Source organism: Tachyglossus aculeatus, chromosome 17 (genome assembly GCF_015852505.1).
Source record: "Tachyglossus aculeatus isolate mTacAcu1 chromosome 17, mTacAcu1.pri, whole genome shotgun sequence".
NCBI lineage: Eukaryota > Metazoa > Chordata > Mammalia > Monotremata > Tachyglossidae > Tachyglossus > Tachyglossus aculeatus.
Window position 1 is genome coordinate 47,399,417 of NC_052082.1, and position 22,540 is coordinate 47,421,956.

Genomic DNA, 22,540 nt, shown 5'->3' on the forward strand with positions numbered 1-22,540 from the left:
AAAGGAATGAGACAATAAAAGGAGGAACAAAGGGAGCAGAGTTGTTTCAGCTTAGCAAAATAAGCTCACTTTGTTGTTGGGGAAAGCCAAAGCCGATTAGGATAAACCAATGACTAAGCATAAGTCTTCCAAACTAATTACACAGTTCGCCGTGTGAAGTATAATTGGAAGCCTGGAAATAAGGACTGCTTTACTTTCACGAGAGTTATATAAAAGTGAGCATGGCCCGGGAGAAACTCGGGGCGGCGGAGAAGCTCCGATCCGGGCCTCGGATGGCTTAAAGGCAGAGAAGCAGCCCGGTCCCTGGAGAAGGACAAAATCAGTTAAAGGTCTCTTTTTGATCTCCCAAATCCTCGAAGAGAGAACCTGAAGACACTGGTGCTTGAATGTGGGGGGAGAATGGAAGACTGGGTCCAGAGAGAAGTTTCTTTGATCCTGGTCCACTGTAATTAGGGGCAAGAACATTGTAACATTGTCCAGGTAGGGACACGCGGCTTCTCTGTACCTGTGTCACATGTGCAAGCACCTCATATACAGTGCTGACGTGTGCCCTTGGCCAATGCTGTCAGCTGGTCAGAGCATGGATTAGTGGACACTGGTGCTGAGGGGGGGCCCAGTGGCAGTGCTATCCCAGTATCCTGGCCTCTGGCTGGGCTAGGCTTTCTCATCTGAGAAGCCCCACGGAATAGTGGATGGAGCACGGGTCTGGGAGTTGGAAGGTCATGAGTTCTAATCCCTGCTTCACCATTTGTCTGTTGTGTAACCTTGGGAAGTCACTTCACTCACTCATCAAGGTCTTAGTTACCTCATCTGTAAAACGGAGATTGAGACTGTGAGCCCCAAGGGGGATAGGGATCGTGTTTAACCCGATTAGCTAGTATCCACTCCAATGCTTAGTACAGAACCTAGTAAACACTTAACAAATACCATCATTATTATTATTGTTTATCTCTGGGGCACAGACACTTGTATTCCCCGGCACAGGTCATAAAAGAGGACCCCAGTGCCTCCTCTGCCCTCAGCAGCCCCCACAGCTGGGCACGTCCTAGCGTCGGGAAATGAAGCCCAATCAATCAATCGATCAATGGCATTTATTGTGAGTTTGCTGCGCGCCGAGCACCATCAGAGGTAAGGGGGTGGGGGTGCGGGGAACTAGAGACCACTCGGGGAATTAGGCTGGAGAGGTCACCTGGAATCCAGAACACGCTCCCACCCCCTGACATTCCCTGCCACTGCCCAGGTCAAAAAACAGGAAGAACCCCTTCTCTTTCCAGGGCATCCCCCCGACCCTTCTGACCTCTGCACCCCCACCGAACCCCCGTGCCTTCTTCACCCAGAGAGTTAAGTCCAGAGGTCACCCTAAGTATAAACATTTGATCTCAAATTCCTTTAGCCAGCCCACCCTCCCACCAGATAATAAAACAAACCAAAGAAATCAGTTTTCTTTACCGGTCATTTGACCCACAATGAGATCGCTCCTCCTGGGCAAGAGGCCATTGGTTTGCAAGGCTAAGGTTTGATTTCCCCTTTACTTATGGCCCAAATTGATAAGCCAGCTGAAAAGGTTAACAAAAAAACGGACTCTTCACAACCCCTGTGTGTCCCCCCACGAAGAGTGACCTTGAAAAGCAGCCAAAGCTAACGGAAAGGTTTTCTCATTTCCAACACTGAACCTTCAAAAATTTGGTGCTTTTTTTTTCCAGTTCCCTTTGTGTGTCACTCTTTGTCCACGCCACTTGATTAATGACCCATTCCCAGCCTCCAATCGAGGCCCCCCCTCTCCAACCCGAGCAGCCAGAGAACAGACTCGCCTACTTTGGTTGCTACTAGGAAACAGTGCCTGAAGCAGGAGGCTTTTCCATGCTGAGGAGAGGTATGAGGAAGCTGGAGGCTTCCGCCCAGGCCACGGAGAGAGGCAGGATGCGGTGCTTACAGAAAGGTGTGCCCATCTGCACATGTACACACATGAACATCTACCCTCAGCCCCATGATTAGGGGACACAGCTCGAGAGGGCTCAAGAGGAATCGGGACAGGAAAAGGCTGAATGAGGCCAACCAAGAAGAATTTAATCCTTTCAAATGTCCCCCTCACGCCCACCCTGGACCCTCTCCCTTCTTCGCAGGCTATGCATGGCCTAGTGGAAAGAGCATAGGCCTGCTGTGTGACCTTGGGCAAGTCACTTAACTTCTCTGGGCCTCAGTTACCTCATCTATAAAATGGGGGTCAAAACTGTGAGCCCAATGAGGGACATGGACTATGTCCAACCTGATTACCTTGAATCTACCCCAGTGCTTAGAACAGTGCTTGGCACAAACACCACAATTATCATTAGTATTATTATTACCACTAGGACTGGAGGAGGGATTAGAGCTATAACATCTTTGCCGGCCAAGTGAATTAAGGAAACTCTATATGTGGCGATCTTTATTTGTGCCTTGCTCATGAATCTGTGAATCCCAACACCCATCCTACCAATTAATCAATCATATTTATTGAGTGCCTACTCTACGTAGAGCACTGTGCTAAGTGTTTGGGAGAGAACAATATAACAGAGAGAGCAAATGTGCTCCCTGTCCACAGGGAGCTTAGAGTCTAGAAGGAGAGGCTCTTCCCTGCTGTTCAAGATGACATTTCCCCCCCATCTCCCTCCCTCCTCAGGTATTTAAAAAAGCCAACAGAATTCACAAGCCCCAAATCCTGAAACCCACATTGAGCCAAATGAGGGTGGGGTGGGGGAGAGAGGAGGGAAAGGCAATCTTCCTCACAGATCCTTAAAAAGGCAGCCATTTTGGTCTGCGACAGATGGAGATGCACCCAGAGGCAGGGGATTGGACTAGACGGCCATGCCAAGGACTGTTCCCAAATCACCCCTGGCCAAACAAACGATGAATGTTGAAGGAGGGCCCCTGAGGGCCCATCTAGTTCAACCCCCTGATTCCAGGAGCAGCAGCATCCAATCCAGCCCAGGCTCCATTTAGTCAACCAACTGTGGGTGCACGCACCCAGTTGTCATCGACTGATTTGGGCCCAGATGCCTGGGATACTCTGGCCTCGATCGCTCCCTCGGGGCTCCTGCCCTTGCCTGGGAAAGAACTTGCCCCCAGACTCACTGTCCCCCTTACACCTCATTCCGCTATTCACTTTATGCCTGATGCTTCCAGGAGGATGCACAATAAAACACAGCTCACTACTAATGGGATACTGGTGACACTACTCATAGCACAAGTGGGCTACTGGTAATACTACTACACTACTCAGTTAACTTCTAGGGGGATACTAGTGACACCACTAGTGTGAACTACTCATTTTTTTTCATGGTATTTGTTAAGAACATATTATGCGACAGGCTTTGTACTAAGGGCTGGGCGAGATAAAAGCTAATCAGGTTGGACCCAGTCCTTGTCCCACATGGGGCTCACAGTCCTCATCCCCATTTTACAGATGAGATAACTGAGGCACAGTGAAGTGACTTGCCCAAGGTCACACAGCTGACAAATGGTGGAGCCAGGATTAGAACTCAGGTCCTTCTGATTCCCAGGCCTTTGCTCTATCTACTAATAATGATGGTATTAGGACCTGCTGCTTCTCTAAACTAGCTCTCTTTCCCCCTTCAAAGCCTTACTGAGAGCTCACCTCCTCCAGGAGGCCTTCCCAGACTCAGGCCTTTTCCTCTGCTCCTCCTCCCCATCCCATCACCCCTACTCCCTCCCTATGCTCTACCTCCTTCCCCACCCCACAGCACTTGGGTATATTAGTACATATTTATTCTATTTATTTTATTAACGATGTCATACATCTATAATTCTATTTATCTATTTTGATACTATTGATGCCAGTCTGCTTGTTTTGTTGTGTTGTCTGTCTCCCCCCTTCTAGACTATGAGCTCGTTGTTGGGTAGGGACTGTCGCTGTTGCCAAATTGTACTTTCCAAGAGCTTAGTACAGTGCTCTGTACACAGTAAACACTCAGTAAATATGAATAATAGTATTCTACTATAAACCCCAGTTTGCTAATAGTGGGATGCTGAGGTTAGCATTTTGGATAGCAGTGGTGGGATACTCGTGATACTATTTTAATACCCAGTTAACTTGGGGTCGGGGGGAAACGACACACCAGTGACACCACTACTGTGATATCAGCAATTTTACTATAAAACCTAGTTCACTTCTAGTGTGATACTAGGGGTAGTGCTAATGGGCTACTAGCAGGAATATTAGTGACACCACAAGGGTGAGTATGAGTGCCAAGCACTGTTCTAAGCACTGAAGTAGATACAAGTTAATCAGGTTGGGCACAGTCCCTGTCCCCCATGGGGCTCACGCTCTTAATCCCCACTGTACAGATGAGGTAACTGAGGCCCAGAGAAGTGACCTGTCCAAGGTCACACAGCAGACTAGTGGCAGAGCCAGGATTATAACTCCCAGAACCCTGCTGTACCCAGTAAGCCACACTGCTTCTCCTAGTGGAATGCCAGTGGGATACTACCAGCGGAATACTACTGTCCAGCTGGTCCATCATACGAGGAACAAAAACTGTGCCGAAAGCATGCGCATAAAAGCCATCATTAACACCCAAACCGCAGGGGAAGCGAGGATTCCAGTGCTGACAACGACTCCTGGGAAGAGACATACTCCAAAGCCGCCCTAGTCCTTTAACAAGAGGCTCCATAAGTTTCTGGAATTCGCAAAGCAAGTGAGCAGTTGCCAAACAGCAAGTGACCTCCCCAGGCGAAGGTAGGTTTAACCCCTTTCCGGACACAGGCAGACCCAGACCTCAGCTCCACTTCCTCTTATTGAAAAATGAAAATCTGCCCTGAGGGCCCAATCAATCCACACTATTTATTGAGCACTTAATGCGTGCAGAGCACTGTACTAAGCTCTTGGGAAAATACATTACAACGGAGTTGGTAGCCAAATTTCCCGCCCTCAAGGGAGCTTTCAGTCTAGAAGGGGAGATGGACTTGAATATAAATGAATTAGGGATATGCGCATAAGTGCTGTGGGGCTGAGGGTGGAGTGAAGATCACACACTTAAAGGTTCTAATGTCCTGGCTGCCACCTCACCTCTCCTCTGGTGTTTCATTGAAACAGCCCCAAGCTTAGTGGGTGTTCAGAAATGGAAACGGTTCCATCAAACAGATGATCCCTTTATCCTGCTCACCGGGGCTAGTAAAGGAGGAGTTCGGTAATCTCATTTTCTAAGGCCAGTGGGGTTCGGGCTAGGCTCACACCATGAAGGGCTTGAAGCAGTCTTGCAGAGAAGAACCACACATATCCAAGTCTAGAAATAAATCCTGTTCCTTTTAGACTCTTTCAGTGTAAATCACTTCCCCTCTGGTTAGTCGGAAGACAATCTTAAAGCCATCCGTGACGACGGTCCCCAAACCGGTACTAATAGAACTTCTCAAGTGCTTACCAAGCAATCAGTAAACCAAGTAATCTCAAGTAAACCAAGAAATCAGTGGTATTTATTGAGCACTCACTGAGGGCAGAGCACCGTACTAAGTTTTTGGAAGAGTACAGTATGACAGAGTCAAAAGAAAGGATGCCTGCCCTCATGGAGCTCATACTCTAAATGCCATATGAAGAAATAACAGTGTTTAGGAAAGGGTACACACGTGGAGTAAGAGGCATTGTCCGATGACCACGGCTGGTGAGAAGAGTGAGGTCTTCACTTCCATTACCGGTAGAACCTGGTCAAGGGCTCCAGATTGTAAACTAGGACTGTAAGCTCCTTGAGGGCCAGATCTACTAATTCTATTGAACTCTCCTAAACACTCAGCGCACTGCTCTGCAAAGAGAAGGTACTCCACAAATACTAGCGATTGATTTAGAAGGACCAAAAAAATGAGTGTCATTCCAGATGAATGGATTGCTCTGAATGCACTGTCTCTACCTCAATGCATTCATTCACTCATTTGTATTTATTGAGCGCTTACTGTGTGCACAGCACTGTACTAAGCACTTGGGAAGTACAAGTTGGCAACATATAGAGACAGTCCCTACCCAACAACAGGCTCACAGTCAAGAAGGGGGAGACAGATGACAAAATAAAACATGTGGACAGGTGTCAAGTCATCAGATAATGGCATTTTTTAAGTGCTTACTATGTGCAAAGCACTGTTCTAAGTGCTGGGGGGATAGAAGGTGATCAGATTGTCCCACATGGGCCTCCCAGTCTTCATTCCCATTTTACAGATGAGGTCACTGGGGCACAGAGAAGTGAAGTGACTTGTCCAAAGTCACACAGTGGCGGAGCCGGGATTAGAACCCATGACCTCTGACTCCCAAACCCGGGCTCTTTCCACTGAGCCATGCTGCTTCTCTAAGCGCTTGACACAGACTGCTTCACAAATACTATTATTATTATTTTCATTATGTGGTGTGGAGAGGTCTAATATCAAAAGGTTCAGGCAACCTTCTGAGACTGTGGCAACAGACTGATACCCAAAGGGGTGATTTTAGAATCAGGTTCAGTCTCTATCCCCTGGCCGGAAATGCTGATGAGGGCCAGGGACAAAATGGTGTGGTCTTCTGTTCCAGGATGCTTCAATAAAGGGTCCCCATTGCCCCACCTACCCCCACGTCCAGCCCACCACTCCAAGTGAGCCACGCAACTTGCCTACCCTTCTCCAGAAGGGGCCTCCTCAAAGCTGGCCCAAATTCCTGAATCTCTTTCCCCACCCTTGGGCAAACGACGTTCACACCTAGCCTCCTGCTGCCCAGCAGGAGCCGGCCTTCCAACCAGAATTTCTGACCGAGCCACAGTGTGTCTGCATGCACACGTCCCTGCGTGTCTGATCTTTCGGAGACCGTATGCTGCTCGGGGGCACGCTTTGCGTCGACGCCCGCCCCACCCCTCTGCGGTTCGAACACCTCTAAGAGGTTCGATGGCACCAATAAATGGGATCTGTTGATGGTGAAGCAAGCCGGACAGGTGGGCAAAGCCCCAAGTGCTCCCGGGTACCTCTGACCAACCGCCCCTGACAGAGGGGATGACCCCCAGGACAGCAGACCCTGAAGGAGGCAGTCACACGTGAACAGCTGGGGTTGACTTACTGACCTCCCCACACCAGGATACTGAGGGCTGATGGGGAGGGGGGGAAAAACGTAGCACCTATATTACTTTTTACCCATTCCTTTCTGGCCTGGGCATAAGGCAGGCAAAGCACCAAAGAAGACAGAAGGGACAGCTCTGATGTGCCCAGTGGGAATGGCACTAACCCACTCTAGGCCAGAAGACAAGTGGCCTACCTGCAAGGCTTTCTTAAAAATTACTCCCGAAATCCATGTCACTGCTCTTCCTCAGGCTTGGAGCTTCATTTTTAAATGCCTCTCCCAGCCCCCTTCAATATATTTTTTTTTCCAAGTCGCCAACACCAAACACCGACCGCTGTGGGACCTGTCACTTTCTCCAGGCTCCCTGCGGTGCTTGGCCAGAGCGGTGTCTTCACACCACAGCCCAGTGGGCTTTGCAAGCCGACAGTCCTGAGCTCAGAGCCCCAACTCCCACCTACCTCGTCACCAGGCCCCGCCGGCATCCCCATGCTTTCTGAGTCCCTCCCCTCCTTGTGTTTCCCCATCCAAACCCCAAGGCCCCCTGTGAAACCATAGCAACACCCCCACCCACCCGCCAACTACAGAATAAAACAGGGCAGGCGCTCAGTCGGTACCACTAGCACCCCCACTCATTTGGACAATCCAAATCCCACTGATCCCCGCCCCCAGTCCCCCGGGATTTCCCCAGCACCCGGATGTGCTGCGTATCAGTGTCACAGCCTCACTTTCTGATGGGCCATCTCCCATCATGACCCGCTGCGCTCCGGGCGGCTCTTACCTTGCCAAACTGCTCGAAGTATTGCTTGACATCTTCCACTACCGTGTTTGCGGATAATCCACCGACAAAGATTTTCTTCGTCCTCGTGACCATCTGCAAGAAATTAGAAGAGACACACGAAGGTGAGGCAGGCAGGGGGAAAAAATAAATTCTTTTCTCAAGCCTGACAGTGAACATGGATCTTACTCCGAGCAGGCCCCCAAGATGGGCCCTGAAATCAGGGGGAGGAAGGAAGGAAGCTGGAGATGGCTATCCTAACCCCATCACGAGCAGGTCCTAGTTGACGGCTAGACGCTACCAATTCAAGTCACAAATTAGGTTTTTTGGTGACTGACCAATAGCCACTGTACCTGTGGCTCCAATGTGATTTAGGAGCTTAACAGATGATGTTCACTTGAGAGCTTTTTTTACCCCCTTTTTAATGGCCCGCAGAAGGAGGACAACAGTCCAGTAGAGCAGCGTGAGATGAAAAACCAACAACCTACAGAACTGGTCAATGCGGAAACCAATACAAGTTACTCTGGCCTATGCAGAAAATAATACAACTTTCTACGACCACTGAGGAATGGAATGCAAGTGATTCTATCCAGTGAGGACTATTATACCAGTTACTCTGTCCAAAGAGGAATGGAATATGAGTTATTCCGTCCAAAAAGGAATGGAACAAAAGTTATTCTATCCAATGGGGAAATGATATACAAGTTACTCCTTCCAACGAAGAATGGAATACACGTTACTCCTTCCAACAAGGCTCGGAACACAAGTTACTCTACCCGATGAGAAACGGTAGACAATTTACTTCTTCCAACAAGGAATGGAATACAAGTTACTCCTTCCAACAGGAATGGAATGTAATTACTCTATTCAACAAGGAATGGAATACAAGTTATTCTATCCAATAAGAAATGGAATAAAAGTTACTCAATCACGGAATGGAGTACAAGTCACTTGGTCAAATAGGAACCATCCTGAAGGGCTTCCGGGCCCACATATAATAATAATAATAATAATAATAGTAATAATAATGGTATTTGTTAAGTGCTTACTATGTGCAAAGCACTGTTCTAAGCACTGGGGAGGTAACAAGGTAATCAGGTTGTCCCATGGGGGGTTCATCCTGGCAGGAGATAGGGATACCGGTTCATGACGTCTCCCCAAAGGTTGGCACAGAGTTCAGACACGGGGATGCTGGCTACTCTGTGCAGAAGCAATCAAGCGTGCGTTGTGGCAATTTCAGTCTCTCCCACCAGGCCTCCCAGTCGGGGCCTGGCTGGGCCATTTGCCATGTGCCAGTGGGGCAAGCTCGGTGGGACCGAGACCCGGCACTTGCTGGAAAATTCTGGAATTTATAGTGGTAGACATGAGGTCATCTCCACTCAAAGCTCTGCCAGCCCCTTGAGGCTGGGGCCATCTCTACTCCATTTCCTTTATTCTCCCAAGCACTTAGTACAATGCTGTGTACCGAGGAAGCACTCATTAAATACTACTGATTAAACCTCTCCACATACTTGCTTTCAGTTATCGTTTCTTGGTAGGTTTCCTTCTTGCTCTAACCATCTCCCCAAGATGCCCTCCCTCTTCGCCCTCAATCAATAGTGTTTCTCGAGCCCTACTGCATGCCGAGCACTGACCTAAGCATTTGGGAGAGGACAACAGAGTAAGCACCCTCAAGAAACTTCCTCCTGCTCTTTGGCCTGGGGGCTCCTCTCCACAGCCATCCTTGCAGGTGTCTGTGGAAACTGCCCCTGCCACAACCCGTCCCCTCTTTCCCCGTCACCAACCCAAGGTTCCTCTAAGTGCCAACTCAATACAACAAACTCCCCAGCATCCCTTAGCATTCATTTCCCTGTGGCAAGTGAGCAAGAATCTCGAGCTTGACAACCTATTGCTTGACTGAAATCCTAACCCCAACCCTCCCCAAGGACACAGGCACCAGGAGAGAGAATGGCCAAGGCATTTTTTCATCCCAAACAGGCACAATCCCCTAGGGACTCTGGTATTGAGAAAAGGAGCTGGGTGGGCATCTCATTGGGAGGGCAATCAATTGATTTGTTAAGTGCTTACTATGTGCCAGGCGCAGTACTAAGTGCTCGGGGAGATACAATCTAATCAGGTTGAACACAGTCCACGTCCCACTTGGGGCTCACAGTCTTAATCCCCGTTTTACAGGTGAGGTAAATGAGGTCCAGGGAAGTGACTTGCTCAAGGTCACCCACAGACAGGTGATGAAGCTGGGATTAAAACCCAGGTCCTTCTGGTTCCCAGGACCATGCTCTAGCCACTAGACCAAGCTGCTTCTTGATTGACAGATTAGATGGTGGCATCAAATGAGGACCATTTGTTTATAACAACCAGCTCCTGCCCTCTGCTCTGGCCCACTCAAAGCAAGCCTGGGGAGACTGAATTGGCTACTAGCCTACAACCTTACACTTATCCAAAAAAACTTTCACTTGCCCAGAGCCTCTTGTGGTGATCTAAGTCACTCAAACATCCTCCCCAAGAACCACGAGGGTCCTTTTCAGCCAATTCGAGGAGGAAACAAAGTTTAATCAAAACTTTCCTTGAGGGAGAGGCTGATAGAAAGATGCAAAACACATGGCGAGTGAGATTCCCACCACCTGGGCTGGAGTCAGAATCCCACTGGGGATGGAGGGCAAGGGGGCATGCAGGGAAGCGCCGATGCCTCTCCCTGTTCCCCAGCTGGGGAAAGAGGTGGGGCTTGCTTTGGGCCCACATCATCCCCCTGGCCTGGAATGCCCTCCCTCCGCATATCCGCCAAGCTAGCTCTCTTCCTCCCTTCAAAGCACTACTGAGAGCTCACCTCCTCCAGGAGGCCTTCCCACACTGAGCCCCCTCCTTCCTTTCCCCATCCCCCCCGCCTTACCTCCTTCCCCTCCACACAGCACCTGTTTATATATTTATATATATATATATATATGTTTGTACATATTTATTACTCTATTTTATTTGTACACATTTATTCTACTTATTTTATTTTGTTAATATGTTTTGTTTTGTTCTGTCTCCCCCTTCTAGACTGTGAGCCCACTGCTGGGTAGGGACCGTCTCTATATGTTGCCAACTTGTACTTCCCAAGCGCTTAGTACAGTGCTCTGCACACAGTAAATGCTCAATAAATACGATTGAATGAATGAATATGTATATATGTTTGTACATATTTATTACTCTATTTTATTTGTACATATTTATTCTACTTATTTTACTTTGTTAATATGTTTTGTTTTGTTGTCTGTCTCCCCCTTCTAGACTGTGAGCCCACTGTTGGGTAGGGACCGTCTCTATATGTAGCCAAATTGTACTTCCCAAGCGCTTAGTTCAGTGCTCTGCACACGGTAAGCGCTCAATAAATACGATTGAATGAATGAATGGGAATGATTCCATTGCTGACCATCGGGCTGAGGCTGCTGAGGTCACAACCAGGTTCTCCTCCTGGCCCACAATCCCTCCACTGCCACGGTGGGCCAGTGGAAGTTTCCCAGTGGAAATTTCTGGCAGAGCTGAAATGGTGGAAAATCCTGGCAGGGAAGATGGGCCAACGGACGGATCCTGGCAGGGCCATGGTGGGCTGGTGGAAGGTCAGGAAAGGTCTCAGTGGGGCCAGGGTGGGTCAGTGGAAGGTCTCAGCATGGCCACGGTGGGGTAAAAGAGGCCCCTGAAGCTGCTGTTTCTCCCTAAAAGCACTCACTTGGGGGGTGATTGTGCTGGAAATCCATCACAATTCCCTTCAAAGTCCTTTCACCTGAAATAAGATGCGGAGAAGGGGAGCTGCTTCTAGCACCACAGGAAAGGAACAGGCAGCGTTCACATAAGAGTGGTCTCCAGCCTGAGACCCACGCCCCCTTGGGGGGCTTGGCCGCTGGGAATGGAAGCTTTATGATCCAAGGCTATCCTATCTCCCTTCGATTCCCAGAGGGGTCCGGGAAGAAGCAAGCGCAGAGATCCAGGAAGAGAGTCGGGTGTCATTCCTGGCTGCTGTCCGCCACACTGGAAGCTCCAAGGGCCGGGATCATGTCTACTAACTCTGTGGTTCTCTCCCAAGCGCTTAGTACAGCGCTCCACTCACAGTCAGTGCTCGATAAATTCCACCGGTTCACTGATCGTCCCCTTGGTACCCTCAGGGTCAGGCTGGGAATACCGGGCAGACCAGAAGATGGCAAGCCTTTGGCAAACATCCCTCGGAGTTCCTCCTGTTCCTGGGTTGCAGCTGCCTGCCCTGACAGCAGGGAGTTCAAGGGGTTTCGGCAGGGCCCGTTCCCCAATAAAACAATCCATTTCATAGGGCTCTAAGCTGGACTGAAAGCTCCTTGAAGGCCAAGAATCATGTCTACCAACTCTGTTGTATTGTACTATCAAAGCACTTAAGACAGTGCTCTGCACACAGTAACTTTTATGGGCTTCATAAATAGCACTGACTGACTGATTAATTTACTGCCTGGAGAAACCACTCTGCCTCAGACTGGACCCGGGTTGTACCCCAAAATTTCAGCTAACGCAGACCCCCGGGGCCAGGAACTGCTCATTAACTGCAACTCTTCCTAATTAACAGTGGTATTTGTTAAACGCTTACTATATGTGTCAAACACTGTTCTAAGCGCTGGGCTAGAGACAAGGTAATCAGTCTGGATTCAGTCCCTGTCCCTCAGGGGACTCACAATCTAAGTAAGAGGGAGAGTAAGTATCGAATCCCCATTTTACAGACGAAGTAGTTGAGGCACAGAGTAGCTGAGTGACTTGCCCAAGGTCACGGAACAGACAAGTGGTAGAGCAGGGATTAGAGCCAAGATTTGCTAGCTCCCAGGCCTGTGCTGTTTCCACTAGGTCACGCTGCTTCTCTTCCCGTTCTGGGAAAGCAGACTAGATTCTCCCTCATTGCTTCCAAGCTCCAGGGGCTCAGGCTCAGAGAGCTGGCAGCCTGGACCACCCCCGATCGTCCTATTAAAAAAAAAACAACGCTGTTAGGGTCAAAGTTGGGGGAGGGCAGAAGAGGGGGGAGAAGGGAAGATAGGATGAGTAAGAGGGGTAGGGGAGGAGGCTGGGGAAGCAGCAGGATTGGTGAGATGCGTGATAAGCTTTCAAACATGTAAAGCTTTCCACAAATGAATCTCTCGCTCCACAATTGAAACTCCAACATTCATTTCGGAGTGGCAAAATTGTCATTTACAAATAAGAACTGGCCCAAGCCAACTGCTAACGAAAGCAATTTTAGGGCTGTCAAGAGTCCTTTATCTTCGGGCGTTTGACTGGAAATGTGGCCAATCTAGTGGCAGAGAAAAAAATAAAAAAACACAACTACTTTAAATAATGCCTTTTCGGTTCTGGGGCCGTGTTTACGGCGTCAGGTTGCTCGTATTTTTGTTTTCCCAAGAGGGAAAATCCAAAGGAGACTTAGGAAGGGAAGCAGAGGCCACATTTTGAAAGGAGATCGCAGCAGAGGAGCGCCTGGCTGGCCAGCGTCGGTCAAGGAATCATTGCTAATGACAGCCGGGAGAAATGAGCATTTTAATGCTGACAGATGCATCGTGAGGCCGTTAACGGCTTTGAGAGCTATGGTTGTGAACAAGAGCGGGACCACAAAATTAAGTCTGGTCTCGCCGTTTATGCTTTCCTGAAAAGATGTTTCAGATCCTTTGTTAGGCGCAATTCCCCTTGGCCAAAGAATACGGGCCATTTGTTGCCTAAGCGATTCTTTCCAGCTTGACACAAAAATAGAATCTTTAAGGGTCTCTTTCTGGCTTTCTCAGCTGGCTGCCACCATTTGCCCTCCAAAAATCCAGCCGCACCAGCAGTCTGAGGCTCACCTTGAGGTCTGGCTGGGGACAGGTACCCTGAAGCACCGAATTCACCCAGCGCAGCACAACACAACACACCATCGGGGAAAAAACGTGGCCTAGCAGAAAAAACACAGGCCTAGGAGTCGGGAGGCCCTGGGTTCTAATTCAGCCTCTACCACTTGTTTGCTGGGTGACCATGGGGAAGTCACTTCACTTCTCTGTGCCTCCGTTACCTCATCTGTAAAATAGGGATTAAGAGCGTGAGCCCCATGTGGAACAGGAGCTGCGTCCAACCGGAATATCTTGTAACTACCCCAGTGCTTGGTGCTCAGTCCCCAGTGCCTGGCACATGGTAAGAATGTAACAAATGCCATAAAAAACCCACCCACAACCTTAGGGGAGCAGTCCAGCTGGGCTCCGGGCTGGTTCTCCCCTCCAGGCAGAGAAACAGGGAGACAGATAATCCAACAGACTAGGCTGTAGGCTCCTGGAGGGCAGCAAGCACTTGTCTTGCTCCCGGTCTGCTCCGCCAAGTGTTGTGGATGATTCCTTAATAATAATAATAATAATAATAATAATAATAATAATAATAATAATAATAGCATGTTAGGCACTTACTATGTGCAAAGCACTGTTCTAAGCGCTGAAACAGAGTAATAATGTCACACAGCTGACAAGTGGCGGAGGCGGGAGTCGAACTCATGACCTCTGACTCCCAAGCCCGGGCTCTTTCCACTGAGCCATGCTGCTTCTCTATACTACCAACTAATTGCTGGACAGACTCCCGGTCAAGCAGGGAGGTTGCAGGGTGGAGAGGGGTGTGTCGGACTGAAGATCTAGGAGCCCTAGCTTCCAATGCCATGGTTTATGCACCAAGCCCATCCTGATGCCCCCCTGCTCTGAACACGCCAAACACCAAGAAAACTAAATGCAGCTCTTGGCTTCCCTCGGAACACTAATCCACTCCATAAACTTCTCAGGGTAGACAGATGGGCTCTACACGGTGGAATATTAAATCAAGGGCATTTAATGAGTGCGTACTGCTTGCAGAGCTCTGTACTAAGCTCTTGAGCGAGGAGGATAGAATCGGTAGACGTGATCCCTGCCCTCAAGGAGCTTACAGTCTAGAGGACCAAGACAGCTGTGAGGTCCAGCATTTAGTACAGTGCCTGGAACATAGTAAGCGCTTAATACCATAATTATTATTATTATTACCTCCGGACATAGGTTCAGGGGAGCAAGGCAGGCAAAGACATTTTGGTGCTTCCCTCACTATGATTTTTACCACCACATTCCTGCCTCTCGTGTTCTAAGGACTGGGTTTGTGGGTGCGCAGTGGGGGGTTGGCAGGGGACGGTGCAAGAGGGGTGGCAAAGAGGGATGGGTTTTAAGGAGAGTCGATCCAACCCTGCAAAATGATCCCCGGGTTTAAGACGAGGTATTTCCAAAGTGGGTCGGGGTAACGCAGAGCAGACTCCTGAAGGATGGGGCAGAGGGCTACGGGTGGGGGACAGAGGCCAACAGCGATCATTTATCGGGCCGAGAGTGTTGCTGTCTGCCCGCTTTCCCTCCCTCCATCGCCTCCCCCAGACATCCTCTTCGTCCACTCGGCTGAGCCTGGTTCGAGGACTCCATATGCAGTCCTGATTACCAAAACAAATTTCACCAGGGAGGAATCGAGTAATATGGATCAGCCCAACTGACTCACCAAATCTCCCTTCTAGACACCTCAACCCAAGTGTGAGCCAGTTCCCCTCATTTGACATCCCATCATTCTTGGGGCCCTACGACTTCTGAATGGGTTTATGATTGGGAGAAGAAAAAACCCTCGGTCTATATGGGCCCAGAAGCATTTTACCCCTCAATCATGCTCCGTGGTCAGATTATAATTACTATCATTATTTATGGTATTTGTTATATGTCAAGGACTGTTTTAAGCACTGGGGTAGATAGATACATGGTAATCAGGTCTGACATAGTCCCTGTCCCACATGGGATTCGCAGTCTACGAACGAGGGAGAACAGGTATTGAATCCCCATTTTACAGGTGAAGAAACTGAGGCCCAGAGGAGTGAAGGTGACTTGCCCAAGGCCACATGGTGGACAAGTGGCAGAGCTGGGTCTGGAACCCGGGTCCTCTGATTCCCAGGCCCAGGCTCTGTCTACTAAGTTACACCACTTCCAAACATCACCGCCAATGAACATAACAATCACTCCCCCAGTGGGCCTCGGATTCTGTCCTGGGCTTGGTACCCCCAGGAGTTTTAGGGGGCAAGCCTAGCCCTGGTTCTCTGAGCCGATGGCCTGGGGAATGGGCAGGCGTCCGGGTTCACCAGCGGGTTTCGACAACACAACTCAATTGAAGATCCTCAACCTCCGCCTCCCTCTGAGCCACGCAAAGTCAATTAAAGAGCGGCCCCAAATACCCATGCTGAAGCCGGGCACTTGGCGTAATGAGTCCGGGGCCGCGGGGGCTGTTGGTTAATAAGGCCAGTGGCTGGTGGGAGGGGCGAGGGAGGGTCCAGACTGGCACATGGGGAACAGAGACACCCACACTTTTGCTTAGTGAAGAATCAGGAGTGCTCAACTGCGCTAGCGAGGTCAGGGGGCAAGGAAGAGGGGAGCTAGAGAAGGGGACCCCACCCCACAAAGGGATATAGGAGTAGGGCAGGGCTCTCATCTCCCTCTCTGCATGCTCCTGTAGTCCCATCCACACTCAACAGGTACAATTGTGTCCCTGTGCCCCTTCCCCCACAACTCCTTACATCCTTCTGGTTCCCCACAAAGAAGTCAGAGGTAGCATGGTGGTGGTGGGGGGGCCTTACTTGTCAGGGGGTGAGAACACAGAGAGAGTGAGAACGAGAAAGTGGGGTGGGGGGGGGAAAGACAGAGCAAGAAAGTGAAATTGTGTCTGTGCATGTGTATGTGTGTCTTTTGATTCTGTCTTTCCCGGGTATGCTAAGTTGGAGTCAGTCAGGCAGCGGGGAAGGAAAGCAAGACACGGGAAAGGCCAGCTGCAGGTGGGGCAACCCATAAACGCTTCAAAGCCCCTGACCAGCATGGCCACCACAGCCAGGCCCCCGAGTGGCCTCCAGCTGGACTCTGCCTGCGGTAGGGCTCCCCAAGGTGTCTGCTCGGCTGCCAGCCCCCAGCAGGATCATCAGGAGGGGCACTACCTTGCCATCTTCATGCCCTTCCACCCTGCCTCCCTGTTGTAGGCCCCACTGCTGCCTTGCCACCGTGCCCAGGGCTGAAAGCGGCAACTCCAGGGTTGGAAAGGGAGCCCCAGGGCCTCGACTGTAACCGAGGCAGGCCCGGCAAAAAGGGGCCCGGCCCTTGAGAGAGACCATTTGGCCCGACTCCCACCATGGGATCCCGTGGTGTCTCCTCCGAACGACACAAAATGGACCAGGAAATTTGATTCCTTTAGGCCCTTTCTGGGACCACAGTTTCGAGTCCCTCCAATATTTAAGTGACTACAGTTACGTAAATGCAATTAGAAGCCACAATCCTTTACAGCGGTGGCATTAAGCAAAATGAAATAAGTCTCTTCCTCAGTCTATTTGCCTGCGGCAGGTTGCTCTTGCCTCCAGAAAGAGAGTCCCAAATGCACGTGGAAGGGGCAGAGGCGCAGCTAATCCTTTGGGAACAGCCGAGGGCACGGGAAAAGCTCTGTGGGCTCCCAGGACAGGCCTGGACCAGAGTTAGCCATTGTCCTAGCCCCCGGCCAACCAGGAGAGGCCTCGGCCCAAATGTCACCACCCTAAGGATGGGGAACCAGGAATTTGTTCCTGTTAAACTCTCTCAGGTGTTCAGTACAGGGCTCTGTTCTTGGAGGGTATTTAATCAAGGCTCATGGTTGCTCGGTTGTTATGGGTGATTGGGAGGGGTATCGTAGCTGAACCCCGCAACTGGCAGTGGCCTGTAGCAATGGCTTCACCAGCGGATGGACAGTGGGGGTCACCCCCTCAATCTCTACCTCCTCACCTCAGACCAGCCAAGAGGGTCTGAACCCCACATGGTGTCCAAGTGGAGCATGGGATTTATAGATATGAACTCAGACCCTGACTTCAAGCAAGTGAAAACCCCTTTCCCACACCCCTGGAGCACTTTTGTCCATATATTTATATTCTGCTGCTTCCCCCCGCAGTAATTTAGGGTAGTGTAAGTCTCCCAACTAGACTATAAGCATCTTGAGAGCGTGGAACATGCCTGCTGGCTCTATTGGACTCTTGCAAATGCAGAATAGAGTGCTCTGCATGGAGTAGGCCCCAAGACTCCTCAAAAGAAAAACTTTCAGCCAAGGTTGAGTCTGAAGCACAGCTTCCCCCTCCCGCCCCCCACCCCAAGTCCTCTAGCTGATTTCAGGGAAAGAACAAATGGAAGCCTTAACCCTTAGCCTTGATTAACTTCATTTGCATATTTTAGATGCACATGGCAATCAGTTCTTGATGAGCAGGTTTTATCTAATCTGTTACATGAAGCTGATGTCTAGGCAACGCTCCACTTGGTTTGAGCCAAAGGACGGTGCTTTCTGAGGGGGCCAAAGACTCCTCTAGGCCAGCACGGGAAACGGGGCTGCAGGGGAGAGGGGGAGGAAACTGTAGGGATGAGGTGACTATGGGGCGGGAAGGGAAGGAAGAGTCACTGGGATGGATGCCCTGTGCTCCCACGGTTCCGGATGAGCCCATGGGCTCAGCACAGGGTATCTCAAAGTCTGGATGGGTCGGGGGAGGCTGGGGGAGGGAGGAGGGAATGAGGGGAGGAGGGAAAGGGTCACCGTCTACCGGAGCCCCCGAGGCAAAGGGCGTCACTTGGAAGCCCCATTCACAACAGAACCGGTCTCAGGCAAAGCGTACCAACTGTACCCATCGGGAAAAGCACAGTGTGGAGAGCAGGAGTCCTGCCTACTAGTTCGACTGTGTCTCCCAGTGCTTAGTACGTTGCTTGGCAGCCAGAAGGACTGATTTGCGAGCCTGTGAGCTAATCCCTCCCCCAGAGGAAGCCTTGCACAAACCAAGCCTGTGCAGAGTGGAACAAAGAGGCCAGAGGGCCATTAACAAGATCCCCAACTCCCCCAGCCATCAGCCATCAGTGGGGACTCACCCCTGGGGTGGGGTCAAGAGGGATGTCTCATCTTGGGGGTGGGGGGCACTGCCTGGCTCTCCCCTCCCCCGGGGACCTCTCAGACATCACATGGGGGACCAACGGTTTAGGAATGGGTGGGTAGGGACAAGCAGGTTCCAACTCTGCCAGTTGCCTGCTAAGCGACCCTGAGCAAGCCACAACTTCTCTATGCCTCAGATTTCTCATCTGTAAAATGGGGATAAAATAACAGTTCTCCCTCCATTTTAGACAGTGAGCCCAACGCAGGACAGGGACGATGGCCAAATCCGCTTACACTGTACCTACCGCAGCGCTAAGCACAGTGGTTCACACACAGTGAGCACTTGAACCAATTCCTCAATAACCAATACTAAATGCAAAGCAGGGTCTTTTCTGCACTAATTCAGCTGGACCCTTCCCTCCCAAAAAGTACAAGTCGACTTCCAACCTATGAGAGAAACCAATCCAAGGCTCTAGAGTAAAAATTCTTGACTACCCCAATATCTAACTAGGTTGAGACCTCCTTGGGCCGCAAACGTATTTTTAGAAACCCTCCTGTAAGGGGTATCTTGGCTCTCTGGAAGGCGTGGAGGGCAGAGGACCGGGGATGGGGGAGTCCATCAAATGGAACTCGGCCCGCTGCGAGGGTAGCTGACCCAAGAAGGTTCTTGTTGTTTCACAGCTAAGATGTTGTTTCTGCTTACATCATTTAGGGCAGGTCTGCAGGAACGATGGTCCCTGGTGCTCACAGAAGGGCAGCCCAGACCGTCCTCTTTAGCGGCAGAGCAGTGGTAGCCTGGAATTAAGGGAGTTGGCTGTGGGGGTAGAGGGGATTATTTTGCAGTATAGCTCGAGAGGGAGAGATGAAACACTCCAAGAGAGTGCCACTATGACTCAATCCAATCTCTAGTATGTATTGAGTGCTTACGCGTGGTAGAGAGCACTGAATCCTGTAGACTGTAAACTCGTGGTGGCCTTGGAATAGGTCTGTTTATTGTTATGCTAAACTCTCCTAAACACTTAGTACAGTGCTCTGCACAAAGTAAGAGCTCAATAAACATGACTGAATGAATAAATGAACTAAATGCTTGGGAGCGTGACAATACAATAATAATAATAATGGCATTTGTTACTTGCTTACTATAGGCCAGGCACTGTACTAAGCACTGGAGACACTGTACTAGGTGCTAGAGTCAGTAGATTCAATCCCTGCCCTCAGAGAGCTTGCAACTAGCAAGAAAGAAAGATGTGAAAACAAATTACCGGAAGGGGGAAAGAACCAATTAAAAAAAAAATGAACTTAAACGTTGTAGGAGGGGTGGAAGGAGGTACCTAAATGCTTGGGGAGTAATGACTCAGGTGGAGCTTGCTGCGGGCAGGGAATGGGCCTACCATTCACTCATTCAATCGTATTTATTGAGCGCTTACTGTGTGCAGAGCACTGTTCTAAGTACAATTTGGCAACATATAGAGACGGTCCCTACCCAACAGCGGGCTCACAGTCTAGAAGGGGGAGACGGACAACAAAACAAAACATATTAACAAAATAAGCAGTGTACTCTTCCAAGGGCTTAGTACAATGCTCTGCACATAGTAAATATTCAATAAATATCACTGATGATTCCAGGGGAAAATGTGGGGTGGAGATGAGCAGGGTGACGGCATTAGAACGCAGGTCCCTTGATTCCCAGGCCTGTCTCTGAAGCTGTCCATCCCCCTTCCACACTAGATGTAAAGCTCTTTGAGGGTAGGGATCGTGCCATTTCACTCTAATTTACTCTCCAGAGTGCTTGGCACAGTGCTCTGCCCACGGCAAGTGATGAATAAAGAAAACCGATTGATTAATGACTGAAATGCCCTCAGAAACCAATACTCGGCCTATTAAACTGATTGAGCCAGACCAAACTGCAGGCCAATCGTCACCACTGGGGTGGCAGGGCCCAGTCTGGGTTTGGAGAGCGCTTTCCAAAGGCTTCATGGGTCTAGCAACCAGCATCCAAAGATTTATTGCTCAGAATGATGCCTGCTACCAGCCACTGCGTATGTTAATTGTGATCAGCTTTGCCTTCAAAGGGTAAGCGTCTAATAAATCAGTTATTCCTGGGAAGAATTGATTTTTAAATCTGTTACCATTGTAAACTTAAGTGATTTTGGAGCCACAATCTTAAACACATCAGTCCAGACATGCGTGCGCTCACACATTCACCCACCCCCCTCCCCAGCAAGGGAGTCCCAAGGAATGCTGCCATTTGAGCCAGCAGCCCCCATCTCTGGTCCAAACCTCGTGCTGGACTCACTGCTGTCTCCTACAGAATCACGGCCAGGCCAGAGACCTGGATTCTAATCATGGCTCTGCCATCTGCCTTCTGTGTGACCTCAGGAAGGTCACAACCTCTTCGGTCCTCGGTTTCCTCATCTGCGAAACAGGGATTCAATACCATTTCTCCCTCCCCCTTAGATTGTGCACCCCAGGTGGGAGAGAGAATGTGTCTGTTGTCTCCCAAGCACTGTGACCAGTTGAATTTATGGTGGTGGTATTTATTAGTCTAGTACGTATTTATTACTCTATTTATTTATTTTATTTCTTTTACTTTGTTAATATGTTTTGTTTTGTTCTCTGTCTCCCCCTTCTAGATGGTGAGCCCACTGTTGGGTAGGGACCGTCTCTATATGTTGCCAACTTGTACTTCCCAAGCGCTTAGTACAGTGCTCTGCACACAGTAAGCGCTCAATAAATACGATTGATTGATTGATTGATCTGTGTGGAGATGTCTAGGATGCAGGAGGATCTACGAGATCAGAGCTGGGGTCACAGATTTAGAGAAGCAGCGTGGCTCAGTGGAAAGAGCCCAGGCTTTGGAGTCAGAGGTCATGGGTTCAAATCCCGGCTCCGCCAATTAGCTGTGCGACTTTGGGCAAGTCACTTCACTTCTCTGTGCCTCAGTTACCTCATCTGCAAAATGGGGATTAAGACTGTGAGCTCCCCATGGGACAACCTGTTCGCCTTGTAACCTCCCCAGTGCTTAGAACAGTGCTTTGCACATAGTAAGAGCTTAATAAATGCCATCATTATTAATATTTAGGAGTCAACCTTATAGCAATTATAAGGATTTCATTAACTGCATAATGTGTGTTAAGCACAGGGACGGAGACTATAATCAGATTAGACACAGTCCCTGTCCTACATGGAGCTCACTCAGAGTCTGAGGGGGAGGGAGAGCATGGATTGAATCCCCAACTCACAGATGAGGAAACAGAGGCGCAGAGAAGTTAAGTGACTTGTCCAAGGTCACCCAGCAGGCAAGAGGTGGAGATGGGACTAGAACCCAGTCCTGTGGCACTATGCATTAGAACACGCTGCTTCTTTTAGACTGTGAGCCCACTGTTGGGTAGGGACTGTCTCTATACGTTGCCAACTTGTACTTCCCAAGCGCTTAGTACAGTGCTCTGCACACAGTAAGAGCTCAATAAATACGATTGATTGATTGATTGATTGATTGAGTCTCAACGAGATGGTAGCTGAAACCTGGTGTGGGGGTGGGTTCTCTGACAGAAGGAGTCCAGAGCGAGAAGCACAGAAGGCCTCAGCTGAGCCTAATTGGAGTCCACAAATAGGGGATTCTCAGAGGTTTACCAACTCTCTTATATTATACTCTCCCAAACACACAGGACAGTGTTCTGTACATACTAAGCGCTCGATAAGTTACCACTGATTGATTGAGGTTGAAGAGGCAGCCCAGGAGAGGCAGCTTAGCCCTGGAAAACACAGAACCTGCCCCCTCGCCCCGGGGCTGGGGCTGTTTC

At 49.8% G+C, this 22,540-nt stretch overlaps 1 protein-coding gene across 11 annotated transcripts in view; it reads right to left on the reverse strand.

The window, feature by feature from the left end:
- The window catches only part of MSI2 (musashi RNA binding protein 2), a 335,448-nt gene that overhangs the window by 213,655 nt on the left and 99,253 nt on the right, over positions 1–22,540 (reverse strand). For all 11 annotated transcript variants that reach the window (XM_038759053.1, XM_038759052.1, XM_038759056.1 and 8 more), the window contains exon 6: positions 7,839–7,931. In XM_038759053.1, the coding sequence (XP_038614981.1) occupies positions 7,839–7,931 (93 nt within the window). The remainder of the gene's footprint in view (positions 1–7,838; positions 7,932–22,540) is intronic.